The 15,229-nt window shown below is 37.2% G+C and overlaps 1 protein-coding gene across 1 annotated transcript in view; it reads left to right on the forward strand.

Annotated features, from left to right (window-relative positions):
* Positions 1 to 15,229, forward strand: part of LOC150079390 (unconventional myosin-Id-like) — a 302,739-nt gene that overhangs the window by 105,554 nt on the left and 181,956 nt on the right. The window contains exon 2 of the mRNA XM_090384045.1: positions 10,921 to 11,129. Coding sequence (XP_090240171.1) covers positions 10,921 to 11,129 — 209 coding nt within the window. The remainder of the gene's footprint in view (positions 1 to 10,920; positions 11,130 to 15,229) is intronic.

The raw sequence follows: 15,229 nt of genomic DNA on the forward strand, positions 1-15,229 counted from the left end.
GCCGATGGGATTCTTTCTCTTGCTCAGAATAATCACCTGAGAGGGCATAAATTCAAATTGAGGAAAGACAGTTGTAGGAGAGATGTGTGAAAGTTTGCCCTTAGCCTGCCGGTGATTGATTGCTGGAACAAATTTCCTTCTGTTGATGGTTTAAATTGATTCAAGGCAGAACGAGACAAACATTTGGAGCTAGTGATGGGTGAAATGAGGTTTTTTTTTTTTGCTGATGCTATATAAGCTTGCTTTCTTGCATCATGTGCCTTTACTATGCTTTTCCGACCCACGTAACATTGTCTTAATAGCACCAGCAAATATACTCCCTCCTATCGTGTCTGGGCAGAATTGCTGACTCTTTCTAATTTAACCCTAACTTGCAACTTTTTTTTCAGCATTGACCTGTACTTGTTAAGTAAAACAATATCAACTTTTGTGCCCTTAAAAGATGATATTTGCTCTACGTTATCAACTTTTGCCCCTTGCAGACATACCCCGGTCCTGTTCCACCTATCCTTTTTGCATTTGCTCTTCAACATTAACTTTTGCCCTTGGTGGTCCTATCCCACCTATCCATTTTGTACAATACATTTCCCGTTTGCTTGACAACAGTCACTGACAATAGCTACCTCCTCTTAGACCAGTGCATTCTGCCTTGTGGTCTGATGCATAAGTCAAGCTCTGGTTGAGGTGGGTAACTGAGAGCTTGATGTGCCCAAACTGAATTCCTTCGAAGGCATGCATCCTATTTGTTTAACACTCATAAATGCCCATCAGAACACTGAGTTGATGCTTAATATCCTCATGTTCCTTACATTTAACATACAGAACGGTATTTCTTGGCTGTATCATTTTCCATTCCAGATGGCACTGCAAACATCAGACAAGTAAACAAGTTTTTTGAAATTAGATAGAGATTTTGCAGTTTATTACTTAGTATTGGCAGAACCTTGTACCATTTGAAACTTTCCGCCATTGTTATAGTATATTAAATCAATATGGAATAGCGTAACCTATATATCTTGCACTTGATAGCGGAAGTACAACGTAGCACAGAGTTAGAAATCTGTATTGTCAATTAACCAATTAAATTTATAAATCATATTAATTTTCATTGTTAATTTAATTGTATTTGAATGGAAATCATCCCGTAGACTAGAGCAGGAAAGTAACATGCACAAAGTAGTGGGAGCACTGTGGTTTGGGGAAGAACCGAAGGGGATGATTCTCCAATGCATCACTGTGCAAAATGTGAAATGTTTCTGGACTTTCTGGAACATCACATGATCCAGCCATGGAGAATGTCTTTGTGTGCGTGTGTGCGTGTGCTAGGTGCAGAGAGTGTCAAGAAATTATGTACCAACTCAGCATTCTGATGGGCATCTATGAGAGTTTGAAGAGTCGGGTAGGTGCCCTCAAAGGAATTAAAATGTGGGGCCCATTAAACTCACAGCTGCTCAACTCAATGCCAGAGCTCACTCTTGTGCATTAGGCAACACATTGGCAATCTTCAGAGCATAATGTGCTGGTCCCACAGAAGTTAGTGATTATCGGTGACTCAATTGTCAGGGAGATGGGTAATATATTGTGTAAAAAGGATTGGTGGAATAGTACTGGGCAAAGGTTGATGATGTTGTAGAGCAGATATTAGCATTAGTAGAGGCACACGATGCCAAAAGGCAAGCTTGTGCTGCATCAGCCAAAAACACAAAACAAAAAACCTCCGATTTTACCTCTCCATTTGTTGCAAACACCTGTCCAGCTCAGCCTTAAATTTATTTAGGATATCAACATCCACAACAAACGATGGAAGTCTGTTCCACCAACCAACTACCCACTGGCTAAAGGCAAAGTTCTGCACATCTATCCTACAACTGTCTTTCCTCAATTTGAATTTATGCCCCCCGTGGCGATTATTCTAGGCAAGAGGAAGAATCCCATAAGCATTGAGCATACTCAAACCATTCAAGCCTTTATACACCTCAATCAGATCACCTCGCAGGTGGCTAGTCTCCAAACACTGTAATCTGCAAAATTTAAGCCTTTCTTTGTAAGAGCAACCCTTTGTTCCATTCACCAATCTTGCTGCCCTTCTCTGTACTCGTTCCAACAGCTCTACATCCTTTTTAAAATGAGGCCTCCAGACCTGTGTACAGTACCCTAGGTGTGGCCTGACCATCGCCTTATACAAGGGGGTAACACCTCCTTATCCCTGCTAGAAAAATTCCTGTGTATCATTGACAAGACACCATGAGCTACTCTTGCAGACCATCTGCACTGCTCAGTAAACTTCATATCTGCCTGCACAATTAACCCAAGTTCATTTCATTCTCTACCACTGTGAGTGTAGTACCACAGAGTTGATACATTACTCTAGGGGTACTGCTTCCCATGTGTAGTATTTAAATATTTGTTAATGGTAAACTTCATTTGCCACCTCTCAGCCCATCTACTCAACTTTTCTAGATCCTGTTGCAGCAGAATACTGTCATTAGTAACTCTGCCAACCTTTGTATTGTCTACAAACTTGGACATTAAGCCTGATATACCATCATCAGTATCATTTATAAATACAGAAAACAACAATGGACCCAATACTGAACCCTGAGGGACTCCACTAATAACATTAGTCCACAAAGAGTAGTGTCCATTGAATACCATTCTCTGTCTTCTCCCACTCAACCATTCCTTTATCCATAGCAGCGATTTGCTTCCAATGCCACACTGGTCCAAATTTGTGCAGCAGCCTTCCATGCGCAACAGTATCAAAAGCCTTTCTAAGATCCAAATATATGATATCACAATCATTTTTTGTATCCAGTTCTTTTCTGACCACATAGTGTCCAATCAAATTGCTCAGACAAGACTTCCTCTTAACACACCAATGCTTTGTCCGAGCTATAGCTGAAGTGTTGTCTAATTGATCCTGCAGTGCTTCTTTAACCAGTGCCTCCATTAATTTCCTGGAACAGAAGTTAAACTAACAGGTCTATAATAACTTATGTCACCCTTTGATCCTCCTTTGTGAATTGGGGTCACATTTGCACATCTCCAGTCCATTGCTACCTCCCCTGAGTTCAAGGAAGTTCTCATAATTATGGCTAAGCATTTGCTTACTTCCTTTGCTGCCTCCTTTAATATAACTGGATAGATCCCATCCACCCCAGGTACATTTCTTATGTTTATCTTCAACAATTTCTCCTCCACTTTCCTCTCAGTTATTACAAAGTCATCTAGCTCACTGCCAGAGTTTAATTCACCTCTGGCATTCCCCTCCCTGAATAACTCCTCATGTGTGAATGTAGATGCAAAATACTCATTTAGTTTGTTAGCCACCTGGGCAGGATCATCAACAGTTGAACCATCAACATCCAGTGTGCCAATCTGATTCATCCCCTTCCATAGGTAAAAAACTCTTTGCCGTTTTTCTTTGCATCCTTTGCCAAAGATTTCTGATAATCTGTTTTTGCTTGCCTAACCTCCTTTGTGATTTGGTTACAGACCAGCTTAATCTATCGTAGGCTTCCATCATCATCATCATCAGCCATTTTCAATCCACTGCAGGATGAAGGCCTCTCCAGTAACTTTCCAGTTCCTTCTGTTTTGAGCACTGGCCATCCATTTACTATCCAAAAACTCATGAATTTCATCTATCCATCTCCGCCTTTGTCTTCCAGGTTTTCTTCTAGCTCCTCTTGGGTACCATTCTGTTATTTTCTTAGTCCATCTGTCATCATGTCTTCGAGCTATGTGTCCTGCTCAAGACCATTTTAGTTCTTTAGTTTTGATAAGAATGTCCTTTACTTGAGTTTGCTGCCTAATCCATGTGTTTCTCTTCTTATCTAACAGTCTGTTTCCCAAAATAATTTGTTCCATTCTTCGCTGTGTAGTTCTCAGCTTCTCTTCCATTCTTTTGGTGAGTGCCCAAGCTTCACTTCCATAAGTCATAGTAGGGAGTATACATTGGTTCATTATTTTACGTTTCAGACAAACTGGGGCGCCTCCGTAGCCAGGTGGGAAGGAGCAGCAGTGCGTAGCACACGCTTCTTGATTAGACCGGGGTTCGAGCCCGTCACCACCAAATACGGAGGATGTGGAAAGGTCAGGGAATGACCACCGCATATCCCGGAGCAATATGGCCTTAGTTGCTAATGCTCCTAAAACACCAAATAACAACAATAACAACATCAGACAAACTGGGATATTGCTCTTCAGTATGTGACTATATTTCCTGAATGCTATCCATCCAAAATTTATTCTTCTCTTGACTTCCAGCCATTTATCATTATTACAACTAATAACTTGTTCCAGATAAGTATATGACTCCACCTTTTCAATTACTGCTCCTTCAATCATTATTTCCCTTTCTGTGGCATACTTGTTCATCATTACTTTTGTTTTAGCCATATTCATCTTTAGTCCAAAATCCTTACTAACCCTGCATAACTGATTAAGATTTTCCTCTAATTCTTTGGGATCATGGCTAATGACCACAATGTCATCTGCAAATCGTAAATGGTTTAGGTACTCTCCGTTCACATTGACTCCTTTCTGCGACCAGTCTGATCTTCTGAAAGCTTCCTCAAGAGCAGCAGTAAACAGCTTCGGAGATATTGTGTCTCTTTGTCGAACTTCTTTCTCAATTTTAAATTTCCTACTGTCTTTGTCTAGTCTAATAAAGGAGGTAGCACTCTCATATATTTTCTTCAAAATCATAATATATGGGGTATCAATGCCTTGTCTTTCCAGTGCCCGAAACATTGCCTTATGCTGTATGGAGTCAAATGCCTTTCATAATCCACAAATGCCAGGCATAATGGTGTTTTATATTCATTTTCTTTCTCCATTAGCTGTGATATTACATGAAGGTGATCCATAGTTGAGAATACTGTCCTAAAGCCAACTTGCTCTTTCGGTTGATTCTCATCAAGTATTCTTTCTAATCTGTTAGTAATGACCCTTGTGAACAACTTGTAGATGTGGGATAACAAGTTAATTGGTCTATAATTTCCAATTTCTGATTTATCTCCTTTCTTATGCAGCAAAACTATGATTGCATTATTCCACTGCTTAGGCGTCACACCTTTTCTAATGCACTTTGTGAAGAGCCTTGCCAGTTTTTGTGTTATGTCTCTTCCTCCCAATTTTAACAACTCTACAGTAACTTCATCTTCCCCGGGGCTTTCTGATTCTTCATTTTCTTCAACGCACGTTCTACCTCATCAGGAAGAATATTTGGTATATCGCATGTGTAAGCTTCCATGTCACCCATTAATTTATATGTATCTGATGCATTTTCTTCTCCGTCACATGTCTCTTTAGTTCATCTGACGTCCATTTAGGCCTAAACCGTGAACAATATTTCTTAGTTGGTGTGTAAGCCTAGTAAATTCGAAGATTAATTCTTTGAATGCTTCCCATTTTGAATTTGCTGTTGGTAACATCATCAGTTGGTCCCACTGTATAGAATTTAAATACTGTCTCAGACCATCATAGTCGCCTTTACGAAAGCAAAAACCCTTCCCTTTACCTCTGATGGTAGTTACCTCCTTGAGTAAATCCCACTTCAGCACACTGTGATCACTGCCACCTAGTGGTTCCTTTATCTGCAGATTCTCAGTGCATGAAGAATCACTACTGATAATCAGATCAAGAGTATTACTCCCTCTAGTTGCCTCCCGAATATACTGATTTAGAAAACAATCAACCAATAAATCTACAAAAGCCTTGCTACTGTGTGAGTGATCAATCCACAAATTCCAGTCAGTATCCGAGAAATTAAAATCCCCCATTATAAGACACTCTGATTTACTGGCCCACTCTATTTCCCTGCACAATTGCTCATTATACTCATCAGATTCATTATGCCTATAACACACACCTACTCTCATTTTTCCTTTCCTAGTGCTTATGTCACACCAAACAGACTCAACGTTGCATTGTCCACCAACATCAATTGGATGCATTTCATTAGATTTTATGTGTTTCTTAACTAACAGCATAACCCCTCCTCCCTACCTGTCCTGTCTCTCCTTTCTGTACACATTGTACTCCCCAAATTCCAATTCTGCACTGCTTATGTCTGTGTGACACCATGTCTCTGATATCCGAACAATATCAGCCTTTGATGTTTTGATCAACACCTCAAATTCATCAAATTTATTTACCAAACTCCTAGCATTGGTGTACACGCAAGTATACATGCACCTGTTCCTATTCTTAGCTACTCTAACACAACCCATGTGTTTACTTGTACCACAATGCCTCCCAGCAGTCTCTGAAATCACCTGGATCTTGTTTTCCAGGCTGCTGCTCATTCCAATAGCAGTGTAAGAATCACTTTCACCTCTGCCAGCGGCTACTGTTAATCTATTGGTCCATGTATCCCTCCAATCTAGCAGTTTTCCAATCCACCTAACACTCTCTCGATAGCATCAGGAAATATCTTGCACCCTTTCTTTTTAAGCGTATCCCTTTCCTGTGGAAGCAGTCTCTTCTGTTAACAATCACAGACCAGGCTGAGAAAAATTCTACCCCTTGAGCCTTGCACAATCTCTCCAGGGCCGAATTGATCAACAAGGCTCTCATCATATACTCCTTCCTATCGTGTCTGGGCAGATTTGCAGACACTTTCAAATTCAATCCTAATTCACTGCTTTTTTCAACAGTGACCTGTTCTTGTTTAGTAATGCCGATGGTCTCCTGCTCTTAATATCATTAGTCCCAACGTGTACAACAATATCACCTTTTGTGCCCTTAAATGGTGCATTATAGTCTTAGTTGCTAATGCGCCAATAAAATCCAAACCAAACCAAACCAAACCAATGTGCCCTTAAAAGATGATATCTGCTCTACAACGTCATCAACCTATGCCCCTGGCAGACATACCCTGGTCCTGTTCCACCTATCCTTTTTACACAATATGTTTCCCGTCAATAGAGTCACCGATAGCTATCATCTTTTAAGGGCACAAAAGGTGATGCTGTTGTATGTGTTGGCACTAATGGCATTAAGTGTAGGAGATCTGTGGATTTACTTAAAAGTACAGGTAAAGGTTGAAAAAAAAGTTTTGAGTAGGGTTAAATTTGAAAGCATCTGCAATTTTGCTGAAACATGATAGAAGGGAGTGTATGATGAGAGCCTTGTCGACCAATTCAGCCCTGGAGAAATTGTAAAAGCCTCATTGAGTAGAATTTTTTTCAGCATGGTGTGTGGTTACTAACAGGTGAGGCTGCTTCTACAGGGATGGAATATACTTAAATAGAAAGGGTGCAAGAATATTTGCTGGTGCTATTGAGGCAATGTTAGGTAAATCGGAAAACTGCTGGCTTGTGGGGATTCACAGACTAATAGATTAACAGTAGCCATAGTCAGAGGTGGAAGTAATTCTGGCACTTCTATTGGAATGAGTGGCAGCCTGAAAGGCAAGTTGCTGGGGATTTCAGGAACTGCTGTGAGTCATCGTGAAACAAGTAAATACATGGACTGTGTTAAGGTAGCGAAGAGTAAGAACAGGTGCGTGTATATTTGCATGTATACTTATGCTAGGAGTATAGTAAATAAATTTGATGAATTTGAAGAGCTGGTGAAGACATCAAAGGCAAATATTGTTGGGATATCAGAAACCTGGTTGGGATATCAGAAACCCTATCAGATATCAGAAAATAAGGAATGCAGAATTGGAATTTTTGGTGTACAGAAAGGATAGACAAGATAGGAAGAGCGGAGGGGTTCTGCTGTTAGTTGGGAAGCACATAAAATCAAAGGAAGTGCACCCAGTTGACCTAGATGGATAGTGCAATGTCGAGTCAGTTTGGTGTGATATAAACACTGGGAAAGCAAAAATGAGGGTAGGAGTTCGTTATAGGCCTAATGATGCTGATGAGTACAATGATCAACTATACGGAGAAATAGAGTGGGCCAGTAAATTAGAATGTCTTATATTTGGCTTTCCAGATATTGACTGGAACTTGTGGATTGGTTACTTGCACACTTTTGTGGATTTATTGGATGAGTGTTTTCAATAGCAGCATATTCGAGAGGCAACCAGAGGGAGTAATGCTCTTGATCTGATTATCAATAGTGATTATTCATGCATTAAGAATTTACAGATAAAGGAATGACTAGGTGGCAGTAATCACATTGTGCTGATGTGGAATTTACTCAATGATGTAACTACCATCATGGGTAAAGGGAAGGGTTTTTGCTTTTGTAATGGTGACTATAGTGATTTGAGAGATATTTTTTGTATTCAGTACAATGTGACCAACTGATGATGTTACCAACAGCAAATTCTAAATGAGAACATTCAGGGAATTAATCTTGGAAGCTAGAAGTCTTTTCATACCAACTAAGAAATATCATTCAAGGTTTAGGCCTAAATGGATGGCAAATTAACTAATGGGACTCATGGCAGAGAATAAAAATGCATGGAATAAATATAAATTATCAGGCTACTCAGAAGCCTGTGGTACATATAAGCTAGTCTGTAATCAAGTCACAAAGGAGGTTAGGCAAGTGATGGCAGATTCCGAGAAATTTTTGGCAAAGGATGCAAGAAAAACAGTAAAGACTTTTTTACTTATATAAACTCTGAATGGAAGGGGATGAATCAGATTGGTCAACTTGATATCAATGGTTTGATTGTTGATGATCCTGCTGAGATAGGTGACAAATTAAATAAATATTTTGCATCTACTCACACATGAGAAATTTTGTAGGGAAGTGGAGAACAGAAGCTTATTAAACTGTGATAGGCAGCAAAATGAGTTTGTAATAACTGAGAGTAAAGTGGAGGAGAAATTGTTGAAACTAAACATAAGAAAGGCACCTGGGGTAGATGGGATCTATCCAGTTATATTAAAGGAGGCGGCAAAGGAAGTAAGCAAACCCTTAACCATAATTATGAGAGCATTGTTGGACTCGGGGGAAGTCCTCATGGACCCAAGATGTGCAAATGTATCTGCAATTCATAAAAGGGGATCAAAGGGTAACACGAGTAATCACACTAACTGTAATTACACGAGTAATTACTGTTAGTTTAACTTCTGTTCCGGGGAAAATAATGGAGGCACTGGTTAAAGAAGCATTGCAGGATCATCTAGACAAGACTTCAGTTATAGCTCGGACACAGCATGGGTTTGTTAAGAGGAATAGAATAGAATAGAATCTTTAATTGCAGCATGATATACATACAATTAGTCCCGTCACGGCATGGTGGTGCCAGGGGTTAACAAAACATATTTACAAAAGAGATACACATGAGAAAAAAGATAAATCAGATTATTAACAAAGCACAGTTTTACATTTTCAGTTCAACGAGGATAGCCTTCCTGTATTTTTTATTTTTGACCACTTCTTGGAGGTCCCCGTCGATGGCTTGCAGTGAGGGCAGCATTTGCTTTGGCAGGAATCTGTCGGTTAGTACTAGCCGGTTACGGTTTGCTAGCAGCTGTGCTGAAGACCGGAAAGTCTTGTCTGACCAATTTGATTGGATGCTATGATGTGGTCACAAAGGAACTGAATGGAAAAAATATTTTTGTTATCAGATTATTATTATTATTATTAGCCATATGGTACAAGGAAGCCTGAGGCTTATGCTGCACCAGCCAAAAAAAAAAATTTCTGAATCAGCCTGAGAGAGAGAGAGAGAGAGAGAAGGGAATCACCAAGAAAAAGAAGAATGATGATATCCATCTCAGGACCCTGGGTGTGCCAAGTCCATACTCACCAGATGTGAGCCCCCTGGGGTTAATTTAGTTTGGAGCACAAAGGGATGTTTTTACCAAGAAAGACGGGTTCTGTAAATTGCATTGTCAGTAAACTGTTTGTTTGTGTGGTAACCTAACTGAGATGTTTAAAAGGCTAAGTAAGCCAAATTTTTACTATTTCTCAGATGACACCAAGGAAAAACTTAAATTGTAAAAGTATGGGCAGGATGAATGTGAAATTTGCCTTCAGCTGGAGAGTAATTGATCATTGGTATAAACTTCCACCTAGTGTTCTGGAAGTGGGTAGTTTTAATAAATTTAAAGGATTGGACAAATTATTGGAAGGAGTCTGACAGAGCAACAACAAACTTTTTACCCACTGAGGTGGGTAAAAAGTTTGTCGTTGCTCTAGTGTTAGAAGTGAGGTCCCTCAGGGATTGATGCTAATTACAACTTACTTTAACTCAGGAGTGGTAGCATGAGAGAAAAAGTACACCCACTGTGCATTTATTTTTATTGAATTTTTGTTTGCCAAAATTTCTGTTCTTGTCATTCTCAGCACCTTACCACTTTCCTCTATGGATGAATATCATATACAGTTATTTCTGATTTCAGCTTGTTCTGTACAGAAAGTTTTCTTCAAGTTTGTTTAAGTGATTCAACCAGCTCTATTAATAACTAATAATGAAGTGGTTATTAATAGAACTAGTGGTCATTGCATGGTAAAGCCTGTCCCAAAAAATGCACAGCCTTTTGTGCTGGTTTTATATGCTACAATAAAACAGTTATGATGAAGTTATAAATTCCTTTGGTCACATAAGCATAACCACTGTTTTAGATAATTGCATCACATCACAAAAATGCAAATGAAATACAGCAGTAGTAATTATTATTATGAGAATATATTCTAATGTTTTTTAGTTTTGTTTTTTCCCTCTATAACTGCGGCACCTTTTTCTGGTCTGTGTAAGTTTTCATTATAAAATAAAGTTTCAGGGCTTTGGAAGCCTTATTTGTTAATTGTTTTTGTTGAAGATCAAATGTTAACAAATGAGGGTAATGTTAATAACCTACATAAAATGTATGATATACATTAGTAAAGAAAAGTAATTATTTTATTGCATCATTTGTTATAAATCTATCAGTTTTTATGTTTTCATTTAGAGTTTTTTTTTTGTGCTTTTGCTTATTATTTCAAAATTGATGACTTGATTAGGTATAATCATCATCGAATATATACTTATATTGGAGAAGTATGTGTGTCAGTCAATCCTTATCATACCATGAACATATATGGCCAGGACTATATCAATGATTATAAAGGAAGAGAAATATTTGAACGACCTCCACATATCTTTGCAATTGCTGATGCAGCATATAAGTCCATGAAGAGAAAGTCACGGGATACTTGCATTGTTATTTCAGGTAAACTCTTTTGTAAAATTTAATGAACTTTGAGTTCATAATGTAAAAGATAACTGAAAATATTAAGTCTGAGTTTAGAAAAAATTAACTTCATTATCAAATAATTTCTGATAGTAATCAAGAACCTAAATTACTCTTATAATAAAAGGAACAATGCAAAATAGTAGTAGATGGAAATAATTCTTTTATATTGAAAAAAATTATTGATTCCAGGCTCTTGATACATAAGTTCTGTCAGTCAACTAATCCGTGAAAACAATAAACTGCATAGTGACACACAACTTTTATTTTCTAATAAAATAAACTAAACATTATAATATATTATCACAATTGAAAACCAGTTTAACAGACAATTAAATATATTTTATATTATTAAAAATTTTAAATGCTATTTATAATTAAATAAAAGTATAATATGCATTAAATATGCAGATTATACTTTTATAATATCAGTGTAGACTTTTAATTAAAATCAGGTGATGCATACTGTTTCAGGTCATGTATGTGAAGTATCAACATAGTTTTCTTTGTCACTGTGCTTTTTATTTATTTATTTTTTTTTCAATACTTTTTGGCATTAACCTGTAACTGGTCACACCAACATTTTTCAATTCCTCATAGCATGTGTAGTTAATGAAGTAAAATGTTACCACCTCATTTATAACCTTAAAAACTAGCAAGAAATAATTCAGAATTGTTCATGTTTTGATTCCACCTCTAATTTCAAGCTATTATGAGCACAACTGTGAAAAATCTGTTTTTTTTTTTAAATTAAAGACGTATTTTTTATTATTTTTTTAAAATAAAACACTTTCTGCAGGGTGTTTTATTTTCAAAAAATACTTTAGACATTTTTCATCACATCTTTATTTGAAAATTTTCAAATATATTATTCCCTTTATTATCATGACTGACATTGAGCAAAATGTCAATTGACTGGCTGGCATTCAACAATTGGATGCCAGCCAAACTATTTCATGATGTCAAGCAAGAGTGTATCAACTCAATGCACTACCATTAAAGTGTAAAGAGTGCATGCTTTGATAATTGGATGTGCGAGATAAGCATTAATTTCAAATTCGTGTTTCCTGACAGATGCATATAATTGTTAGGAATAGGCTTAACTTGGTCCTGCATTTTTACTGTTTGTGCTATAACTAATAAAGATTTCTGAAATTTTCAATAGCATAATCAAAGAAAACATTTTCTCTGATAATGCAACAACACTGTCTTTGTTGAAAGATATTTTGAACTAACATCATTCCTGTTTTATTACAGTAAACTCTCACTAATCCGGAGAAATTGGGGGAGAGGTAATTCGGATTAAGTGATAATCCAGATTAGTGAAGCAAAAGATAGCCCTAAAAGACAAAAAAAAAACTTAGAACACAAATAAATGGAAAATTTAATGATATAGGTAGTGCTGATGAAAATAAATTAAAAAATATCACTGTAGAGCCTTTATTTAAAAACTATAAAAAGGCAATATATTTATCCATCAATAGATGGATAAATGTATTGTCTTTTTATATATTTATCAGGTGGCACTGGTGTCGCACACCAGTGCCACGTTGATGCAAATACCACTTAAATACAGCTTCTTCCAGCAATGCTTCTTTTTTGCTTTTTAATTGTCAGTCTATTTGATAGACTCTTTTTATCACTCCCCACATCGAATTTTAAAGGAAATGTCTTTATAGCTTCTTTCTGTTTTTTTAATATCTGACAGCCTGTTGGCCAACAGGCTGTGTTAGCCAAAATTGCTGAAGAAATTTCTTGGAAATTTCTTCAGCAATTTTTTATTTCCATGAACACCATTTTCAAGTTGTTTTATCACTTTGAGCTTATTAATGATAGATAAAGTATTATGTTTTCTTTTTTTATCTCACTTTTTAATTCTTTAGAACCCATAATTATATAAAATATAATTATATAAGATATGTATGTACATATGTACATACATATAAAGAAGTACGCAAATGAAGCAATACAAGCAATAACATCCATCCAACTCAGAGACAACAACGATTCTGAATAACACGAAGACAATGTAATGTTCCGTCTCTCTCTCTGCGCAGTCAATCAGCACGCAGTTGAGTTGCTCATCTGCCTTCCTAAATCCTGTGTGTTTTTCAAAGTACTCAACTGTGAACAGAATTTTTCATATTTCGATCCGGATTATCCAACATCCGGATTAACTGTAACCAGATTAACGAGGGTTTACTGTATTTAAAATTTGTGGCCATTTACTGGGATCACTAAGTGAAATTAGTTGATGATGTATACCACTATTGTGATCTTCACTCTCCTCTTCATCTGAATTTGCTTTACTTGCACCTAGTGTTTCTTGCTGAATTGGTTTCAGTTTCTTCATCAATAGTAGTAAATCTAGAGGAAATCGAAGTCAATGGACCAGGCTGTGGCGATGTCCAGACACCTGGTAATTGAACTTGTTGCTTTTTTTATTTGGTCGCTTTTCTTTTTTTTTTCTATTTCTGTATTCATAACCAGAGAGTCGTTTCCTTCCTTCAGACATGTGAGAAATATTAAAAAAATTTTTTTAAAATTTAAAATTCATTATTTGTTAATATAAAATACGACAAAGCACATTCCTCAATACATTGAACTTAGTCTCCATAGTCTTTGCTGTCTCTTTTAGTGTTTATAGGCGCCTCTGTAGCCAGGTGGGAAGGAGCAGCAGTGCGTAGCACACGTTTCTTGATTAGACCGGGGTTCGAGCCCGTCACCACCAAATACGGAGGATGCGGAAAGGTCAGGGAATGACCACCGCATATCCCGGAGCAATATGGCCTTAGTTGCTAATGCTCCTAAAAAAAAAAAAAAAAACCAAACCAAACCTAGTGTTTATAGAACATTGGTCTTTACCGCCTTAGGCTCTGCTACCCCCCCTCTTAGCCATTGCTGCCTTGGTGCGGTGCACCACTTGCACCACTGGGTTGGTGCAGCTCTGACTGGTACCACATTCATTATACCTTGGTTATATCACGGAATTTCTTATCAAGTTTCACTCAGAAGTTAAGGATAAACATTTTAATATGAGGTGTCAAAATTTGCTACACTATTATGTATATTGAAAAAAAAAAAAAAGCCCTATATTTTGATACTTAATTTTAGCAGCATTAATAACTATGGTCAACAAGATTTTGATAACATTAAAGGCAGCTTAACATTTTAAACTAATTCTGAATCCCAACACAAATTTTATAGAATATCACAGTTTTGAAAGAAAAATGCATAACTTATTTTCCTAACAACATTGGAAAATAAGCACCAATAACTGTAGAGGAGATGTGAGGATGACTCATAATTATAAGTCATCTGTTATAAGAACTTGCTATAACAGGTTCATGCATGTTGGTCATCAGTTATCATCTGTGTGAATTTGAGGCTGGTTTTTTGTTTTATTGTTTTTCCCACACTAAAAATAGTGTATGATGTTGATAGTGCAATAAAGACAGCATTTCGGTCACTGAAGAAGCGATACAGGAAGTACCATGAAACAACTGAGAATTATCTGTATCCTTAAAAAAAAAATGCCACTGCACCATAAAACAACCTTTAAAAAATTACAGTCATATTTTACTCTCCATGGGGTGAAGTGCTTAGATTTTTACTAGTTACCTAAACTACTGTTTAAGAAGATAGACAGAATTACAGCCACTAATCTTAAACTGGTAATTATTGTGCAGTAGGTATTTTGCTGAGAGTTCTGTCTGACTAGGTGTCACTGCTGTAGAGTTAAACCTCATCAGACTATCAGCCCCAACCACCCATGAATGTAGTTAATTCCAGTGGTCAGCAACCAGTGTAAACTTGCCAAGGTTCAGTATGTCAGTTTTCTCCAATAGTTCTGTCAATGTCAAATTTCCATAATTCAATTTGCTTCCCCAATACTATATACACCTCAGTCAAATCCCTCCCACTCTCACCTTGAGATGCCTTGTTTTCAAGTTCTGTAACTCAAGGTTAATGTCTTTCCTTAAATGTGGCCTCTACACCTGAACACAACTTTCCAAATGTGGTCTCACTAAAAGAGTCATCCATCTTGGGATCTTTTTAAGAAGCCAATGTCTTTCCTT

The sequence above is a fragment of the Mastigoproctus giganteus genome, chromosome 10 (assembly GCF_048544385.1).
Source record: "Mastigoproctus giganteus isolate SK-2022 chromosome 10, ASM4854438v1, whole genome shotgun sequence".
NCBI classification, from domain to species: domain Eukaryota; kingdom Metazoa; phylum Arthropoda; class Arachnida; order Uropygi; family Thelyphonidae; genus Mastigoproctus; species Mastigoproctus giganteus.